This window comes from Solanum verrucosum, unplaced genomic scaffold, assembly GCF_900185275.1.
Source record: "Solanum verrucosum unplaced genomic scaffold, falcon-dt-bn FXZP01000261.1, whole genome shotgun sequence".
NCBI lineage: Eukaryota > Viridiplantae > Streptophyta > Magnoliopsida > Solanales > Solanaceae > Solanum > Solanum verrucosum.
In genome coordinates this window covers 8,265,805-8,286,409 of record NW_026019969.1, presented here as the reverse complement: position 1 = coordinate 8,286,409, position 20,605 = coordinate 8,265,805, and the positions used below count along the sequence as shown (strand labels likewise).

The 20,605-nt window shown below is 31.0% G+C and overlaps 6 protein-coding genes across 12 annotated transcripts; all 6 read left to right on the top strand.

Moving 5' to 3' along the window:
* Positions 1–1,300: 1,300 nt before the first annotated feature.
* LOC125814957 (putative germin-like protein 2-1) lies at positions 1,301–2,137 on the top strand. Its single transcript, XM_049494386.1, has 2 exons — positions 1,301–1,473; positions 1,570–2,137. Exons 1-2 carry the CDS (start codon positions 1,350–1,352, stop codon positions 2,130–2,132), a joined length of 687 nt encoding a protein of 228 aa, XP_049350343.1. The 5' UTR covers positions 1,301–1,349; the 3' UTR covers positions 2,133–2,137.
* A 2,724-nt stretch (positions 2,138–4,861) lies between these two features.
* LOC125814958 (putative germin-like protein 2-1) lies at positions 4,862–5,813 on the top strand. 4 transcript variants are annotated; one of them, XM_049494390.1, is made up of 3 exons: positions 4,862–5,018; positions 5,099–5,327; positions 5,451–5,667. In XM_049494390.1, the coding sequence occupies exons 1-3, from the start codon at positions 4,895–4,897 to the stop codon at positions 5,659–5,661; spliced, it is 564 nt and encodes a 187-aa protein (XP_049350347.1). In that variant the 5' UTR covers positions 4,862–4,894; the 3' UTR covers positions 5,662–5,667. The 4 variants fall into 4 exon arrangements, with proteins under 4 accessions (XP_049350347.1, XP_049350344.1, XP_049350346.1 ...); XM_049494387.1 differs by having other exon boundaries at positions 5,099–5,813; XM_049494389.1 differs by having other exon boundaries at positions 5,165–5,667.
* A 2,568-nt stretch (positions 5,814–8,381) lies between these two features.
* LOC125814953 (putative germin-like protein 2-1) lies at positions 8,382–9,219 on the top strand. Its single transcript, XM_049494379.1, has 2 exons — positions 8,382–8,554; positions 8,652–9,219. Exons 1-2 carry the CDS (start codon positions 8,431–8,433, stop codon positions 9,212–9,214), a joined length of 687 nt encoding a protein of 228 aa, XP_049350336.1. The 5' UTR covers positions 8,382–8,430; the 3' UTR covers positions 9,215–9,219.
* Positions 9,220–11,961: 2,742 nt separating this feature from the next.
* Positions 11,962–12,895, top strand: LOC125814956 (putative germin-like protein 2-1). Of its 4 annotated transcripts, XM_049494385.1 has the most exons (3): positions 11,962–12,100; positions 12,181–12,409; positions 12,533–12,749. In XM_049494385.1, exons 1-3 carry the CDS (start codon positions 11,977–11,979, stop codon positions 12,741–12,743), a joined length of 564 nt encoding a protein of 187 aa, XP_049350342.1. In that variant the 5' UTR covers positions 11,962–11,976; the 3' UTR covers positions 12,744–12,749. The 4 variants fall into 4 exon arrangements, with proteins under 4 accessions (XP_049350342.1, XP_049350338.1, XP_049350340.1 ...); XM_049494381.1 differs by having other exon boundaries at positions 12,181–12,895; XM_049494383.1 differs by having other exon boundaries at positions 12,247–12,749.
* A 2,568-nt stretch (positions 12,896–15,463) lies between these two features.
* On the top strand, positions 15,464–16,301 carry LOC125814955 (putative germin-like protein 2-1). The gene is made up of 2 exons (XM_049494380.1): positions 15,464–15,636; positions 15,734–16,301. Exons 1-2 carry the CDS (start codon positions 15,513–15,515, stop codon positions 16,294–16,296), a joined length of 687 nt encoding a protein of 228 aa, XP_049350337.1. The 5' UTR covers positions 15,464–15,512; the 3' UTR covers positions 16,297–16,301.
* Positions 16,302–19,036: 2,735 nt separating this feature from the next.
* LOC125814959 (putative germin-like protein 2-1) lies at positions 19,037–19,828 on the top strand. Its single transcript, XM_049494391.1, has 2 exons — positions 19,037–19,180; positions 19,260–19,828. The coding sequence occupies exons 1-2, from the start codon at positions 19,057–19,059 to the stop codon at positions 19,820–19,822; spliced, it is 687 nt and encodes a 228-aa protein (XP_049350348.1). The 5' UTR covers positions 19,037–19,056; the 3' UTR covers positions 19,823–19,828.
* The last annotated feature ends 777 nt before the right edge of the window (positions 19,829–20,605 follow it).

Below are 20,605 nucleotides of genomic sequence, written 5' to 3'. Positions count from 1 at the left end.
TAAAAAACAACGAATGAAGTAATAAATAAGAATAACATGATAAAATCATATCTTATATTTTTTTAATAAATGTGAAATGAGCCAAATTGATATTTATTATCTTTGAGACGGATGGAGTTAGTAAAACGATGCTGCTTTAATTTTATTTCTTTGGAAGGTGATAGACTAATTTGCATGGGAAATTTCTAGATGAGTACTCCTCAAATGAAACTCCCTCAAAATAAACAATGAATAATTAAGGTAACTTCTTAATTAATAACCAAGTCTTTGATGATTAGTTTATAATAAACCCAAATCCTGAACCTTTCTTCAACAACTACAGAGACTGATTAATCCTCCATGGGCCATTGGAAATGGTCAGTACTCACTACTCAGTATTAGGAAAAAATTAAAAGGAAATTATCTTTTACTATTCTAATAATCCCTCTTATCTCATATTTCACTCTGCCAAATTAACAAATATAAATGATTCAACAAAACAAATTAAAGTAACAAAGTCAAAATTGGAAAATCTGAAAATTAAAGATAAAAGGACCAATAATATATCCCTCAATAGTTTACATGCTTTGAGATGAGAAAATTATTATTACCAAAAAAACAAAAAAAGATGAGAAAATTATGACTAAAGTTTAAGGGAAAGTAAACATTTTACCAATTCAAACTTCTCTTAATTTAATCATTTCCTTATTACTGTTAATATATTTTGCCACAATAAGGGGCTGTTGACTTTCGACTATGGATTCAACTGGATTTTATAACTTTTGACACAGAGTAACAATAAATATATGATTATTAGTTTTTGATAAAATCCCAACAAATATTGAATTTGAACCTGAAAATCTTAGATGTTGAACCCATTAATTCCAATAATTTTTTAGTCATATTTGACGCCCCGAGTTATTTCTATGCTTGGAAAGCTTCTATCATAATTCATATCTCAATCCTAATCGTTTTTTTCCAAATCATTTTCATGACTATCCCAATCGATTCGAGATTTTAATTGGTTTAATCCTTGATAAATATGATTAAGTAATTATAGTGGTTATAAACTGTTTGTACGTTCTCAAAAAATATGATTTAAGTCTTAAATTAGTCTTTACTATATAGTTGTTGATGAAAAATCACGACTCAAATGCTCAAATATTCACCATTTATGACTTGGTAAATTATTATTGTACACGTAGAAAACCTAATCCAAACTTTTTGTCTAGGAGAAGTTTATTTAATCAATTTGATGACTAATTCAAACATTTTTTTCATTTATAAATAGGCATGCCTCTCTTACCAAATTTCTCACACCAAACAAATTGTTACAATATATATTACATACATAAAGTTTCTAATTAGTGATGGCTCTTAAGTACTTTGTATTAATCATTGCCATATTGGCTGTGGTTACTTCAATAAGCCATGCATCTGATCCTAGTCCTTTACAAGACTTTTGTGTTGCTGTTAATGACTCTATGAATGCTGGTAATTAATTATTAAAACACATAATTTGATACTTAAGTTAATCATGGCTATTTTTTTTTGTTATTTTCATTTTCTAATTGTGATTTCTATATGTAGTTTTCGTGAATGGAAAATTTTGCAAGAATCCAATGGATGTCACTGCTGATGACTTCTTCAGACCCGGACTGAACATGGCCGGAAATACTTCAAATCAACTTGGATCTGCTGTAACTGCAGTGAACGTCAATAACTTGGCAGGACTCAACACTTTGGGCATTTCTTTAGCTCGTATTGATTTTGCACCATACGGTCTCAACCCACCTCATACTCACCCTCGAGGAACTGAAGTTCTTGCCCTATTTGAGGGTACACTCTACGTTGGATTTGTCCTTTCGAACCCTGGTCCAAGTATGAAGAATAAGCTCTTTACCAAAATCCTACATCCCGGAGATGTGTTTGTTTTCCCAGTAGGTCTCATTCATTTTCAATTTAATGTGGGAAAGACTAATGCAGTTGCATTTGCTGGACTTAGTAGCCAAAATCCAGGAGTCATCACTATTGCGAATGCAGTATTTGGCTCAGATCCACCAATCAGTGATGATGTTCTTGCAAAAGCATTCCAAATTGACAAGAAAGTTGTCGATTATCTTCAATCACAATTCTGGTGGGACAACAACTAAATTAAATAATACTTTGATTTGGCGCTATATATTATGTGAGCTTATGTTTTGAATTTAAAAAATCATAAATAAATATCATGATCTAGTCTTATGGACTGGTTTCATTGATATATTTGTTATTGGATGTACTTAACGAGGATTTCTTTTCTTTTATAGTAAAATTATGTTTGCCGTTTATTGTGATATGTTAACTATGATTATAAACCGATTGAGATAAAATTTCTGTATACAACAAATTATTATAATTTTTTGCTATTCTTTTTTGGAAAAGAGTCATAAAGAATGTTCTTAAAACTATATGAAATTAAATAAAAGATGCTCTCAGTTGATAATTTGATCTATATATTCGTCATCAATAATTTGGCCTAAAAAAATTAATCCATTACTATTAGAGGAACTCACTCAAGCCAGCCGCCACGTAAACTCCATAAAGGATTAATTAAAGGAGGCAGTTGTACTCAATTGTGAAGTATGCCAATAAAAAAGAATAAAAGATTTGATTCAAACGCGTCAATGAAGTAATATATAAAGATTAATAAAGGGGTGCACTCAAGTTTATTACTACGAAGAAAAAAAATTATTATAAACTCACGCAACAAATATTAATTATGTAACATAAAAAATAAGCACAATTTTTATTTATCCAAAAATATAAAATTTTGGTTCTGTTATGAAATAAATAACTTAACAAAACTAAAGTAAAAAGGAATAACAATAGAGAGAGTACTTGAACATAAATAAAGAGAGAGAATAAGGTTGGAATTTTTGTGTCTTTTGTTATATACATTTGATGCCTATTTATAGGCCAAGGACATGTGGCAATTTGTGGCTTGCAAAGTTAACCACATTTTGGCATGAGCGAAACATTTCTACCATGCTAGCTCCACATGGCATCCACAATTTTACAACACTCCCCCTTGAATGTTCGTGTAAAAGAAAAGTTGAAAGAACAAAAATATACATAGACATTCATAATACGTATTAATTACTTGCTGCCTCATTAAAAACTTTTCTAGGAAAACTCAGTGGGACAAAACCTAGACTAAGAAAAAAAAAGTGCAGCGCGTATTTTATTCCCCATGATGAAGACCACGATTTAGATGGTTAAGTTTTTGCAATCCAATCTTGTGTACCATCTTCTCAAGAGTTGAGGCTGGTAAAGACTTAGTGAATAAATCTGTTGGATTATCACTTGAGCAAATTTGTTGTATATCAATATCACCGTTCTTCTGAAGATAATGAATGAAGAATAATTTTGGTGAAATGTGCTTCGTTCTATCTCCTTTTATGAAGCATCCTCTTAATTGAGTTATGCATGCATCATTGTCTTCAAAGAGCACTGTGGGTACCTTGACATCACACTTCAAACCACATCTTTCTTTGATGAAATGTATCACTGATCTCAACCATACACATTCTCTACTTGCTTCATGAATGGCAAATATCTTAGCATGATTTGAAGAGGTAGCGACGATGGACTGCTTCGTAGATCGCCATGATAGAGCAGTACATCCGTATGTGAATAGATAGCCTGTTTGAGATCGAACTTTATGTGGGTCAGATAAATAACCTGCATCTGCATGACCAACAAGATCTGCACTATCTTTGTTAGTATAAAATAGATCCATATCACTAGTCCCCTTTAGATATCGCAATATATGTTTAACTCCATTCCAATGTCATCGTGTAGGGCTTGAACTATATCTTGCTAACAAATTAACAGAAAATGCTATGTCAAATCTCGTAGCATTAGCAAGATACATAAGTGCACCAATAGCACTAAAATAAGGTACTTTAGGATCAAGAGGTTCCTCCTTCTCTTCTTGAGGTCGGAACAGATCCTTACTCACTTCAAGTGATCGAACAACCATTGGAGTACATTTATTAACTCATTCTATTTTAATCTTTTGAGATTCAATCGTATCATCTACTCTTATCGGCTTAGTTTAATGACTTTCTACGGCTAAAATTAGCAAGTCATCAAATGGTGATTTTTTCAAAACTTCAAAATGCTGAAGGTTTCTACAACAACTACGAAGACTTCAAAATAGTCTTTGAAAATGACTTGAGGAGGAACAGGAAGAAACAAAAAGATTGCCATCATTTTTCATTTTTTTAGCAACACTTTTCCAAGAAAAAGAAAAATGGTACCTAAAGATGTAGACTTAACAATACTAATAATAGTAGTACTTGTTCATTCTTAATCATATGTTTTGGGTTCGAGTCTTTGTGAGTACGGAGTCTCTTTTGTTAGAATATTTAGTCGAGCTCTAATATGGGTACGGACATTGAATGAAGAAAATTAAAAAAGCTTTGGATGTTAATAAGGTGTATCTTGTGATGGTGCCATGCATTAAATTGCTTATTATTTTTATTGTTAAAGTTTCTATCATAACTCAACTTTTTTTTTCTTCCTCATCCAATATTATCATGACCATTTCAATGCATAAGTCCTCCACAAATATGATTATCTCTTTAATTATATTATATGTAGTTGCTATAAACTGTTTCTAACTTCTCATTAAGTTATAAAATTAATTGGTCGTTGACCCAACTTCATAACTCAAATGTTTAAATTTTTACCACCATTTACGACTTGGTAATTGCGCTGAAGCTAATTCAAATTTTGTAATTAAGGGAACTTTTTAAGACTAATTCAAACAATCTTTTATCTATAAATAGGGATACCTCTCTTATCATATTAATCACATAAACAAAGACAACAATAATACATTAGATTGTTTTAGAGTTTCTAATTAGTAATGGCTCTTAAGTCCTTTGCATTAATCATTGCCATATTGGCTGTGGTTACTTCAATAAGCCATGCATCTGATCCTAGTCCTTTACAAGATTTTTGTGTTGCTGTTAATGACTCCATGACTACTGGTAAATTTATTCATAATTTTAATTAACATTAGCTAGTTGGGTTATTATGTATGTTCTAATTATAATTCCTTATTATGCAGTTTTCGTGAATGGAAAAGTATGCAAAGATCCAAAGGTTGTCACTGCTGATGACTTCTTCAAATCAGGCTTAAATGTACCTGGGAATACTTCAAATCAACTTGGATCTGTTGTGACTGCTGTGAATGTCAACAACTTGCCTGGACTCAACACTCTAGGCATTTCTTTAGCTCGTATTGATTTTGCACCGTACGGTCTCAACCCACCTCATACTCACCCTCGAGGAACTGAGGTTCTTACGGTCCTTGAGGGCACACTCTATGTTGGTTTTGTCCTTTCAAACCCGGGTCCAAACATGAAGAACAAGCTCTTTACCAAGATTCTACATCCTGGAGATGTGTTCGTTTTTCCAATAGGCCTTATTCATTTTCAGTTTAATGTGGGAAAGACTAAGGCCGTTGCATTTGCTGGACTCAGTAGCCAAAATCCAGGAGTCATCACCATTGCAAATGCAGTATTTGGCTCAGATCCACCTATCAATGATGATGTTCTTGCAAAAGCATTCCAAGTTGATAAGAAAGTTGTGGATTATCTCCAATCACAATTCTGGTGGGATAACAACTAAATTAGTATAAGCCAAACTATGGTGCTATAATTATTAAATTGCGTGGTTTTTATTTGTAATCGTTTATAAACTTCAAGATTATCCAGTCATGTTGACTGATTTTACTTGATCTGTACTAAGCATGATATGTTATTATTTTATTATTATAATAAAATTACTTTTATTGTTTGTTGTTATAATAAAGAACACCGAGCCTTCCCTTAAGAACAAGAAGAATTTTAGTTCCTCTAGGATATCTATAAGGTGAATTGAGATCAAATCGCGCAAAATCAATACGAGCTAAAGAAATGTCAAAAATGTTAAGCTTGATAAATTGTTAATGTTCATGAGTCATGACAGGTACTGATGATTCAAATTCATTTGACGTATTTCCTAGCTTGTTTAGGCCTGATGTGAAGAAGTCATCAGCATTGACAAATTGTGGATTCTTGAAAAGATTTCAATTAACGAAAACTATATAATCAAAACAATTGTTAGACACCAAAGACAATAAAAAGCACGTATAGAATAAACATAACATAAATTTTGAAACACTTGAAATAAGTACGTTTAAAACGAATAAAACTTGAGTACTTTCTCTATCTCAAATTATCTATTGTGATTCTCTTTTACATGCCCTTGAAAAAATATTAATTAGGAGTTTTTTATTTTTTATTTTTAAAAAAGAAACTTATTTTTATCCTTGATACTAATATACGTGTCCGCGCGTTGCGCGATAATTTAGAATGTAATAATTAATTAAAAATAACTAATAAAATATATGATGCACTTAATAATATATTTAATTTATTATTATAATAATATAATGATACAAATCATTAACTTATTTATTTAAGCACATTAGATTAATATTATTAGTATACAATTTATTATAATCATAACATTACCTTATAATTGAGGTATTTGTAGTATTGAAGAGAAAATAATTAATTTTATCTTAAACTTCTAAACAATAAATAATGTAAGATAATTTTTAAAAAGAGTATGACAGAGCATTTAATATGGAAGAAAACAATAATTAAGCATTTACCGGTTGCTCTAGAGTCATTAATAGGAGTTTAATGCAACACGAAAGTCCCTGGACTATGGTCAAATGCAGTGCTAGGTAATTAACAAACAATTTCAGGGCCAAAGTCATAATTAGCTAGATCTCTTCGTCTTAAGGTAAGTGTGGCTTTATAAAAAAAATTATTCTACAATAATTGTAAAACTAAAAATTTAAGACGAAATAATAATTTATATACATATTAAGAATTATTATCTCCATCCCATATAGTTATTCATCTAATTACTATAAATTAATAGTTGTTCCAAATCATTTGTCCATTTATCAAATCAAGACAAAATTAATTAAAAATTTCTCGTGTTAACCCTACAATTAATAGGAAAAATCTTTTTTGCCAGAATTTGGTCAGAATAATATTTTATCTATGTTATTTTACCTTTTTAAACATTTTTACCCTTTTAACTTTAATATCTTTTAATTATAAAATGAAAAAAAGATCAATTTGTTTTAAAATAAAAAATATATTATAACTTTTAAAAAAAATTGGCCAATTTTTTTTTGTCCATTTAGCACTTAATTAAGGTAGCTTCTTAATTACCAAGTCTTCTGATGATTAGTTAATAATAAACCCAAATCCTGAACCCTTCTTCAACAACTACAGAGACTGATTAATCCTCCCTGGGCCATTGGAAATGGTCAGTACTCACCACTCAGTATTAGGAAAAAATTAAAAGGACATTATCTTTTACTATTATAGTTCCTCTTTATCTCATATTTCACTCTGCCAAATTGATATCTATAAATGATTCATCTGAATTCATAACTTTTGACACAGAGTAATAATAGATATATAATTATCTTTTTGATTAAATCTCAACAAATATTGAATTTGAACCTGAAAATCTTAGATGTTGAAACCATTAAAATTTAACTCTTAAATCTGTCTTTGTGACCACAATGCGATAATATCACCTATGTATTGAGTATTGACTCAACTTGTGAGTGTTTCTCTTAATTCCTACTACTAATAAAGTCAGATATCTCTATAATAGTCTCGTTTGTTTCAATATTATTACTTTTTAACTTTTATAGTAATTGATTTTAATACACCCATAACAATATTTAACATTTAAATATAATTTGGTTGTCCTAGGCAAAAATTATCTATTTTTTTAAGATAAAAATCACTTTAAAAATGATCAAGTTATATATTGGGCGGGCAAAGAATCAACCAAATACGTACAAAATGTTCCTATGACAAACACATAAAATTTTGGCTATCAATTTTTTAGCCATATTTGACGCTCCGAGTTATTTCTATGCTTGGAAAGCTTTTATCATAATTCATATCTCAACCCTAATCGTTTTTTTCCTCATCATTTTCATGACTGTCCCAATCGATTCGAGATTTTAATTGGTTTAATCCTTGATAAATATGATTAAGTATTTATAGTGGTTATAAACTGTTTGTACGTTCTCGAAAAATATGATTTAAGTCTTAAATTAGTCTTTACTATATAGTTGTTGATGAAAAATCACGACTCAAATGCTCAAATATTCACCATTTATGACTTGGTAAATTATTATTGTACACGTAGAAAACCTAATCCAAACGGTTTGTCTAGGAGAAGTTTATTTAATCAATTTGATGACTAATTCAAACATTTTTTTCATTTATAAATAGGCATGCCTCTCTTACCAAATTTCTCACACCAAACAAATTGTTACAATATATATTACATACATAAAGTTTCTAATTAGTGATGGCTCTTAAGTACTTTGTATTAATCATTGCCATATTGGCTGTGGTTACTTCAATAAGCCATGCATCTGATCCTAGTCCTTTACAAGACTTTTGTGTTGCTGTTAATGACTCTATGAATGCTGGTAATTAATTATTAAAACACATAATTTGATACTTAAGTTAATCATGGCTATTTTTTTTTTGTTATTTTCATTTTCTAATTGTGATTTCTATATGTAGTTTTCGTGAATGGAAAATTTTGCAAGAATCCAATGGATGTCACTGCTGATGACTTCTTCAGACCCGGACTGAACATGGCCGGAAATACTTCAAATCAACTTGGATCTGCTGTAACTGCAGTGAACGTCAATAACTTGGCAGGACTCAACACTTTGGGCATTTCTTTAGCTCGTATTGATTTTGCACCATACGGTCTCAACCCACCTCATACTCACCCTCGAGGAACTGAAGTTCTTGCCCTATTTGAGGGTACACTCTACGTTGGATTTGTCCTTTCGAACCCTGGTCCAAGTATGAAGAATAAGCTCTTTACCAAAATCCTACATCCCGGAGATGTGTTTGTTTTCCCAGTAGGTCTCATTCATTTTCAATTTAATGTGGGAAAGACTAATGCAGTTGCATTTGCTGGACTTAGTAGCCAAAATCCAGGAGTCATCACTATTGCGAATGCAGTATTTGGCTCAGATCCACCAATCAGTGATGATGTTCTTGCAAAAGCATTCCAAATTGACAAGAAAGTTGTCGATTATCTTCAATCACAATTCTGGTGGGACAACAACTAAATTAAATAATACTTTGATTTGGCGCTATATATTATGTGAGCTTATGTTTTGAATTTAAAAAATCATAAATAAATATCATGATCTAGTCTTATGGACTGGTTTCATTGATATATTTGTTATTGGATGTACTTAACGAGGATTTCTTTTCTTTTATAGTAAAATTATGTTTGCCGTTTATTGTGATATGTTAACTATGATTATAAACCGATTGAGATAAAATTTCTGTATACAACAAATTATTATAATTTTTTGCTATTCTTTTTTGGAAAAGAGTCATAAAGAATGTTCTTAAAACTATATGAAATTAAATAAAAGATGCTCTCAGTTGATAATTTGATCTATATATTCGTCATCAATAATTTGGCCTAAAAAAATTAATCCATTACTATTAGAGGAACTCACTCAAGCCAGCCGCCACGTAAACTCCATAAAGGATTAATTAAAGGAGGCAGTTGTACTCAATTGTGAAGTATGCCAATAAAAAAGAATAAAAGATTTGATTCAAACGCGTCAATGAAGTAATATATAAAGATTAATAAAGGGGTGCACTCAAGTTTATTACTACGAAGAAAAAAAATTATTATAAACTCACGCAACAAATATTAATTATGTAACATAAAAAATAAGCACAATTTTTATTTATCCAAAAATATAAAATTTTGGTTCTGTTATGAAATAAATAACTTAACAAAACTAAAGTAAAAAGGAATAACAATAGAGAGAGTACTTGAACATAAATAAAGAGAGAGAATAAGGTTGGAATTTTTGTGTCTTTTGTTATATACATTTGATGCCTATTTATAGGCCAAGGACATGTGGCAATTTGTGGCTTGCAAAGTTAACCACATTTTGGCATGAGCGAAACATTTCTACCATGCTAGCTCCACATGGCATCCACAATTTTACAACACTCCCCCTTGAATGTTCGTGTAAAAGAAAAGTTGAAAGAACAAAAATATACATAGACATTCATAATACGTATTAATTACTTGCTGCCTCATTAAAAACTTTTCTAGGAAAACTCAGTGGGACAAAACCTAGACTAAGAAAAAAAAAGTGCAGCGCGTATTTTATTCCCCATGATGAAGACCACGATTTAGATGGTTAAGTTTTTGCAATCCAATCTTGTGTACCATCTTCTCAAGAGTTGAGGCTGGTAAAGACTTAGTGAATAAATCTGTTGGATTATCACTTGAGCAAATTTGTTGTATATCAATATCACCGTTCTTCTGAAGATAATGAATGAAGAATAATTTTGGTGAAATGTGCTTCGTTCTATCTCCTTTTATGAAGCATCCTCTTAATTGAGTTATGCATGCATCATTGTCTTCAAAGAGCACTGTGGGTACCTTGACATCACACTTCAAACCACATCTTTCTTTGATGAAATGTATCACTGATCTCAACCATACACATTCTCTACTTGCTTCATGAATGGCAAATATCTTAGCATGATTTGAAGAGGTAGCGACGATGGACTGCTTCGTAGATCGCCATGATAGAGCAGTACATCCGTATGTGAATAGATAGCCTGTTTGAGATCGAACTTTATGTGGGTCAGATAAATAACCTGCATCTGCATGACCAACAAGATCTGCACTATCTTTGTTAGTATAAAATAGATCCATATCACTAGTCCCCTTTAGATATCGCAATATATGTTTAACTCCATTCCAATGTCATCGTGTAGGGCTTGAACTATATCTTGCTAACAAATTAACAGAAAATGCTATGTCAAATCTCGTAGCATTAGCAAGATACATAAGTGCACCAATAGCACTAAAATAAGGTACTTTAGGATCAAGAGGTTCCTCCTTCTCTTCTTGAGGTCGGAACAGATCCTTACTCACTTCAAGTGATCGAACAACCATTGGAGTACATTTATTAACTCATTCTATTTTAATCTTTTGAGATTCAATCGTATCATCTACTCTTATCGGCTTAGTTTAATGACTTTCTACGGCTAAAATTAGCAAGTCATCAAATGGTGATTTTTTCAAAACTTCAAAATGCTGAAGGTTTCTACAACAACTACGAAGACTTCAAAATAGTCTTTGAAAATGACTTGAGGAGGAACAGGAAGAAACAAAAAGATTGCCATCATTTTTCATTTTTTTAGCAACACTTTTCCAAGAAAAAGAAAAATGGTACCTAAAGATGTAGACTTAACAATACTAATAATAGTAGTACTTGTTCATTCTTAATCATATGTTTTGGGTTCGAGTCTTTGTGAGTACGGAGTCTCTTTTGTTAGAATATTTAGTCGAGCTCTAATATGGGTACGGACATTGAATGAAGAAAATTAAAAAAGCTTTGGATGTTAATAAGGTGTATCTTGTGATGGTGCCATGCATTAAATTGCTTATTATTTTTATTGTTAAAGTTTCTATCATAACTCAACTTTTTTTTTCTTCCTCATCCAATATTATCATGACCATTTCAATGCATAAGTCCTCCACAAATATGATTATCTCTTTAATTATATTATATGTAGTTGCTATAAACTGTTTCTAACTTCTCATTAAGTTATAAAATTAATTGGTCGTTGACCCAACTTCATAACTCAAATGTTTAAATTTTTACCACCATTTACGACTTGGTAATTGCGCTGAAGCTAATTCAAATTTTGTAATTAAGGGAACTTTTTAAGACTAATTCAAACAATCTTTTATCTATAAATAGGGATACCTCTCTTATCATATTAATCACATAAACAAAGACAACAATAATACATTAGATTGTTTTAGAGTTTCTAATTAGTAATGGCTCTTAAGTCCTTTGCATTAATCATTGCCATATTGGCTGTGGTTACTTCAATAAGCCATGCATCTGATCCTAGTCCTTTACAAGATTTTTGTGTTGCTGTTAATGACTCCATGACTACTGGTAAATTTATTCATAATTTTAATTAACATTAGCTAGTTGGGTTATTATGTATGTTCTAATTATAATTCCTTATTATGCAGTTTTCGTGAATGGAAAAGTATGCAAAGATCCAAAGGTTGTCACTGCTGATGACTTCTTCAAATCAGGCTTAAATGTACCTGGGAATACTTCAAATCAACTTGGATCTGTTGTGACTGCTGTGAATGTCAACAACTTGCCTGGACTCAACACTCTAGGCATTTCTTTAGCTCGTATTGATTTTGCACCGTACGGTCTCAACCCACCTCATACTCACCCTCGAGGAACTGAGGTTCTTACGGTCCTTGAGGGCACACTCTATGTTGGTTTTGTCCTTTCAAACCCGGGTCCAAACATGAAGAACAAGCTCTTTACCAAGATTCTACATCCTGGAGATGTGTTCGTTTTTCCAATAGGCCTTATTCATTTTCAGTTTAATGTGGGAAAGACTAAGGCCGTTGCATTTGCTGGACTCAGTAGCCAAAATCCAGGAGTCATCACCATTGCAAATGCAGTATTTGGCTCAGATCCACCTATCAATGATGATGTTCTTGCAAAAGCATTCCAAGTTGATAAGAAAGTTGTGGATTATCTCCAATCACAATTCTGGTGGGATAACAACTAAATTAGTATAAGCCAAACTATGGTGCTATAATTATTAAATTGCGTGGTTTTTATTTGTAATCGTTTATAAACTTCAAGATTATCCAGTCATGTTGACTGATTTTACTTGATCTGTACTAAGCATGATATGTTATTATTTTATTATTATAATAAAATTACTTTTATTGTTTGTTGTTATAATAAAGAACACCGAGCCTTCCCTTAAGAACAAGAAGAATTTTAGTTCCTCTAGGATATCTATAAGGTGAATTGAGATCAAATCGCGCAAAATCAATACGAGCTAAAGAAATGTCAAAAATGTTAAGCTTGATAAATTGTTAATGTTCATGAGTCATGACAGGTACTGATGATTCAAATTCATTTGACGTATTTCCTAGCTTGTTTAGGCCTGATGTGAAGAAGTCATCAGCATTGACAAATTGTGGATTCTTGAAAAGATTTCAATTAACGAAAACTATATAATCAAAACAATTGTTAGACACCAAAGACAATAAAAAGCACGTATAGAATAAACATAACATAAATTTTGAAACACTTGAAATAAGTACGTTTAAAACGAATAAAACTTGAGTACTTTCTCTATCTCAAATTATCTATTGTGATTCTCTTTTACATGCCCTTGAAAAAATATTAATTAGGAGTTTTTTATTTTTTATTTTTAAAAAAGAAACTTATTTTTATCCTTGATACTAATATACGTGTCCGCGCGTTGCGCGATAATTTAGAATGTAATAATTAATTAAAAATAACTAATAAAATATATGATGCACTTAATAATATATTTAATTTATTATTATAATAATATAATGATACAAATCATTAACTTATTTATTTAAGCACATTAGATTAATATTATTAGTATACAATTTATTATAATCATAACATTACCTTATAATTGAGGTATTTGTAGTATTGAAGAGAAAATAATTAATTTTATCTTAAACTTCTAAACAATAAATAATGTAAGATAATTTTTAAAAAGAGTATGACAGAGCATTTAATATGGAAGAAAACAATAATTAAGCATTTACCGGTTGCTCTAGAGTCATTAATAGGAGTTTAATGCAACACGAAAGTCCCTGGACTATGGTCAAATGCAGTGCTAGGTAATTAACAAACAATTTCAGGGCCAAAGTCATAATTAGCTAGATCTCTTCGTCTTAAGGTAAGTGTGGCTTTATAAAAAAAATTATTCTACAATAATTGTAAAACTAAAAATTTAAGACGAAATAATAATTTATATACATATTAAGAATTATTATCTCCATCCCATATAGTTATTCATCTAATTACTATAAATTAATAGTTGTTCCAAATCATTTGTCCATTTATCAAATCAAGACAAAATTAATTAAAAATTTCTCGTGTTAACCCTACAATTAATAGGAAAAATCTTTTTTGCCAGAATTTGGTCAGAATAATATTTTATCTATGTTATTTTACCTTTTTAAACATTTTTACCCTTTTAACTTTAATATCTTTTAATTATAAAATGAAAAAAAGATCAATTTGTTTTAAAATAAAAAATATATTATAACTTTTAAAAAAAATTGGCCAATTTTTTTTTGTCCATTTAGCACTTAATTAAGGTAGCTTCTTAATTACCAAGTCTTCTGATGATTAGTTAATAATAAACCCAAATCCTGAACCCTTCTTCAACAACTACAGAGACTGATTAATCCTCCCTGGGCCATTGGAAATGGTCAGTACTCACCACTCAGTATTAGGAAAAAATTAAAAGGACATTATCTTTTACTATTATAGTTCCTCTTTATCTCATATTTCACTCTGCCAAATTGATATCTATAAATGATTCATCTGAATTCATAACTTTTGACACAGAGTAATAATAGATATATAATTATCTTTTTGATTAAATCTCAACAAATATTGAATTTGAACCTGAAAATCTTAGATGTTGAAACCATTAAAATTTAACTCTTAAATCTGTCTTTGTGACCACAATGCGATAATATCACCTATGTATTGAGTATTGACTCAACTTGTGAGTGTTTCTCTTAATTCCTACTACTAATAAAGTCAGATATCTCTATAATAGTCTCGTTTGTTTCAATATTATTACTTTTTAACTTTTATAGTAATTGATTTTAATACACCCATAACAATATTTAACATTTAAATATAATTTGGTTGTCCTAGGCAAAAATTATCTATTTTTTTAAGATAAAAATCACTTTAAAAATGATCAAGTTATATATTGGGCGGGCAAAGAATCAACCAAATACGTACAAAATGTTCCTATGACAAACACATAAAATTTTGGCTATCAATTTTTTAGCCATATTTGACGCTCCGAGTTATTTCTATGCTTGGAAAGCTTTTATCATAATTCATATCTCAACCCTAATCGTTTTTTTCCTCATCATTTTCATGACTGTCCCAATCGATTCGAGATTTTAATTGGTTTAATCCTTGATAAATATGATTAAGTATTTATAGTGGTTATAAACTGTTTGTACGTTCTCGAAAAATATGATTTAAGTCTTAAATTAGTCTTTACTATATAGTTGTTGATGAAAAATCACGACTCAAATGCTCAAATATTCACCATTTATGACTTGGTAAATTATTATTGTACACGTAGAAAACCTAATCCAAACGGTTTGTCTAGGAGAAGTTTATTTAATCAATTTGATGACTAATTCAAACATTTTTTTCATTTATAAATAGGCATGCCTCTCTTACCAAATTTCTCACACCAAACAAATTGTTACAATATATATTACATACATAAAGTTTCTAATTAGTGATGGCTCTTAAGTACTTTGTATTAATCATTGCCATATTGGCTGTGGTTACTTCAATAAGCCATGCATCTGATCCTAGTCCTTTACAAGACTTTTGTGTTGCTGTTAATGACTCTATGAATGCTGGTAATTAATTATTAAAACACATAATTTGATACTTAAGTTAATCATGGCTATTTTTTTTTTGTTATTTTCATTTTCTAATTGTGATTTCTATATGTAGTTTTCGTGAATGGAAAATTTTGCAAGAATCCAATGGATGTCACTGCTGATGACTTCTTCAGACCCGGACTGAACATGGCCGGAAATACTTCAAATCAACTTGGATCTGCTGTAACTGCAGTGAACGTCAATAACTTGGCAGGACTCAACACTTTGGGCATTTCTTTAGCTCGTATTGATTTTGCACCATACGGTCTCAACCCACCTCATACTCACCCTCGAGGAACTGAAGTTCTTGCCCTATTTGAGGGTACACTCTACGTTGGATTTGTCCTTTCGAACCCTGGTCCAAGTATGAAGAATAAGCTCTTTACCAAAATCCTACATCCCGGAGATGTGTTTGTTTTCCCAGTAGGTCTCATTCATTTTCAATTTAATGTGGGAAAGACTAATGCAGTTGCATTTGCTGGACTTAGTAGCCAAAATCCAGGAGTCATCACTATTGCGAATGCAGTATTTGGCTCAGATCCACCAATCAGTGATGATGTTCTTGCAAAAGCATTCCAAATTGACAAGAAAGTTGTCGATTATCTTCAATCACAATTCTGGTGGGACAACAACTAAATTAAATAATACTTTGATTTGGCGCTATATATTATGTGAGCTTATGTTTTGAATTTAAAAAATCATAAATAAATATCATGATCTAGTCTTATGGACTGGTTTCATTGATATATTTGTTATTGGATGTACTTAACGAGGATTTCTTTTCTTTTATAGTAAAATTATGTTTGCCGTTTATTGTGATATGTTAACTATGATTATAAACCGATTGAGATAAAATTTCTGTATACAACAAATTATTATAATTTTTTGCTATTCTTTTTTGGAAAAGAGTCATAAAGAATGTTCTTAAAACTATATGAAATTAAATAAAAGATGCTCTCAGTTGATAATTTGATCTATATATTCGTCATCAATAATTTGGCCTAAAAAAATTAATCCATTACTATTAGAGGAACTCACTCAAGCCAGCCGCCACGTAAACTCCATAAAGGATTAATTAAAGGAGGCAGTTGTACTCAATTGTGAAGTATGCCAATAAAAAAGAATAAAAGATTTGATTCAAACGCGTCAATGAAGTAATATATAAAGATTAATAAAGGGGTGCACTCAAGTTTATTACTACGAAGAAAAAAAATTATTATAAACTCACGCAACAAATATTAATTATGTAACATAAAAAATAAGCACAATTTTTATTTATCCAAAAATATAAAATTTTGGTTCTGTTATGAAATAAATAACTTAACAAAACTAAAGTAAAAAGGAATAACAATAGAGAGAGTACTTGAACATAAATAAAGAGAGAGAATAAGGTTGGAATTTTTGTGTCTTTTGTTATATACATTTGATGCCTATTTATAGGCCAAGGACATGTGGCAATTTGTGGCTTGCAAAGTTAACCACATTTTGGCATGAGCGAAACATTTCTACCATGCTAGCTCCACATGGCATCCACAATTTTACAACACTCCCCCTTGAATGTTCGTGTAAAAGAAAAGTTGAAAGAACAAAAATATACATAGACATTCATAATACGTATTAATTACTTGCTGCCTCATTAAAAACTTTTCTAGGAAAACTCAGTGGGACAAAACCTAGACTAAGAAAAAAAAAGTGCAGCGCGTATTTTATTCCCCATGATGAAGACCACGATTTAGATGGTTAAGTTTTTGCAATCCAATCTTGTGTACCATCTTCTCAAGAGTTGAGGCTGGTAAAGACTTAGTGAATAAATCTGTTGGATTATCACTTGAGCAAATTTGTTGTATATCAATATCACCGTTCTTCTGAAGATAATGAATGAAGAATAATTTTGGTGAAATGTGCTTCGTTCTATCTCCTTTTATGAAGCATCCTCTTAATTGAGTTATGCATGCATCATTGTCTTCAAAGAGCACTGTGGGTACCTTGACATCACACTTCAAACCACATCTTTCTTTGATGAAATGTATCACTGATCTCAACCATACACATTCTCTACTTGCTTCATGAATGGCAAATATCTTAGCATGATTTGAAGAGGTAGCGACGATGGACTGCTTCGTAGATCGCCATGATAGAGCAGTACATCCGTATGTGAATAGATAGCCTGTTTGAGATCGAACTTTATGTGGGTCAGATAAATAACCTGCATCTGCATGACCAACAAGATCTGCACTATCTTTGTTAGTATAAAATAGATCCATATCACTAGTCCCCTTTAGATATCGCAATATATGTTTAACTCCATTCCAATGTCATCGTGTAGGGCTTGAACTATATCTTGCTAACAAATTAACAGAAAATGCTATGTCAAATCTCGTAGCATTAGCAAGATACATAAGTGCACCAATAGCACTAAAATAAGGTACTTTAGGATCAAGAGGTTCCTCCTTCTCTTCTTGAGGTCGGAACAGATCCTTACTCACTTCAAGTGATCGAACAACCATTGGAGTACATTTATTAACTCATTCTATTTTAATCTTTTGAGATTCAATCGTATCATCTACTCTTATCGGCTTAGTTTAATGACTTTCTACGGCTAAAATTAGCAAGTCATCAAATGGTGATTTTTTCAAAACTTCAAAATGCTGAAGGTTTCTACAACAACTACGAAGACTTCAAAATAGTCTTTGAAAATGACTTGAGGAGGAACAGGAAGAAACAAAAAGATTGCCATCATTTTTCATTTTTTTAGCAACACTTTTCCAAGAAAAAGAAAAATGGTACCTAAAGATGTAGACTTAACAATACTAATAATAGTAGTACTTGTTCATTCTTAATCATATGTTTTGGGTTCGAGTCTTTGTGAGTACGGAGTCTCTTTTGTTAGAATATTTAGTCGAGCTCTAATATGGGTACGGACATTGAATGAAGAAAATTAAAAAAGCTTTGGATGTTAATAAGGTGTATCTTGTGATGGTGCCATGCATTAAATTGCTTATTATTTTTATTGTTAAAGTTTCTATCATAACTCAACTTTTTTTTCTTCCTCATCCAATATTATCATGACCATTTCAATGCATAAGTCCTCCACAAATATGATTATCTCTTTAATTATATTATATGTAGTTGCTATAAACTGTTTCTAACTTCTCATTAAGTTATAAAATTAATTGGTCGTTGACCCAACTTCATAACTCAAATGTTTAAATTTTTACCACCATTTACGACTTGGTAATTGCGCTGAAGCTAATTCAAATTTTGTAATTAAGGGAACTTTTTAAGACTAATTCAAACAATCTTTTATCTATAAATAGGGATACCTCTCTTATCATATAATCACATAAACAAAGACAACAATAATACATTAGATTGTTTTAGAGTTTCTAATTAGTAATGGCTCTTAAGTCCTTTGCATTAATCATTGCCATATTGGCTGTGGTTACTTCAATAAGCCATGCATCTGATCCTAGTCCTTTACAAGATTTTTGTGTTGCTGTTAATGACTCCATGACTACTGGTAAATTTATTCATAATTTTAATTAACATTAGCTAGTTGGTTATTATGTATGTTCTAATTATAATTCCTTATTATGCAGTTTTCGTGAATGGAAAAGTATGCAAAGATCCAAAGGTTGTCACTGCTGATGACTTCTTCAAATCAGGCTTAAATGTACCTGGGAATACTTCAAATCAACTTGGATCTGTTGTGACTGCTGTGAATGTCAACAACTTGCCTGGACTCAACACTCTAGGCATTTCTTTAGCTCGTATTGATTTTGCACCGTACGGTCTCAACCCACCTCATACTCACCCTCGAGGAACTGAGGTTCTTACGGTCCTTGAGGGCACACTCTATGTTGGTTTTGTCCTTTCAAACCCGGGTCCAAACATGAAGAACAAGCTCTTTACCAAGATTCTACATCCTGGAGATGTGTTCGTTTTTCCAATAGGCCTTATTCATTTTCAGTTTAATGTGGGAAAGACTAAGGCCGTTGCATTTGCTGGACTCAGTAGCCAAAATCCAGGAGTCATCACCATTGCAAATGCAGTATTTGGCTCAGATCCACCTATCAATGATGATGTTCTTGCAAAAGCATTCCAAGTTGATAAGAAAGTTGTGGATTATCTCCAATCACAATTCTGGTGGGATAACAACTAAATTAGTATAAGCCAAACTATGGTGCTATAATTATTAAATTGCGTGGTTTTATTTGTAATCGTTTATAAACTTCAAGATTATCCAGTCATGTTGACTGATTTTACTTGATCTGTACTAAGCATGATATGTTATTATTTTATTATTATAATAAAATTACTTTTATTGTTTGTTGTTATAATAAAGAACACCGAGCCTTCCCTTAAGAACAAGAAGAATTTTAGTTCCTCTAGGATATCTATAAGGTGAATTGAGATCAAATCGCGCAAAATCAATACGAGCTAAAGAAATGTCAAAAATGTTAAGCTTGATAAATTGTTAATGTTCATGAGTCATGACAGGTACTGATGATTCAAATTCATTTGACGTATTTCCTAGCTTGTTTAGGCCTGATGTGAAGAAGTCATCAGCATTGACAAATTGTGGATTCTTGAAAAGATTTCAATTAACGAAAACTATATAATCAAAACAATTGTTAGACACCAAAGACAATAAAAAGCACGTATAGAATAAACATAACATAAATTTTGAAACACTTGAAATAAGTACGTTTAAAACGAATAAAACTTGAGTACTTTCTCTATCTCAAATTATCTATTGTGATTCTCTTTTACATGCCCTTGAAAAAATATTAATTAGGAGTTTTTATTTTTTATTTTTAAAAAAGAAACTTATTTTTATCCTTGATACTAATATACGTGTCCGCGCGTTGCGCGATAATTTAGAATGTAATAATTAATTAAAAATAACTAATAAAATATATGATGCACTTAATAATATATTTAA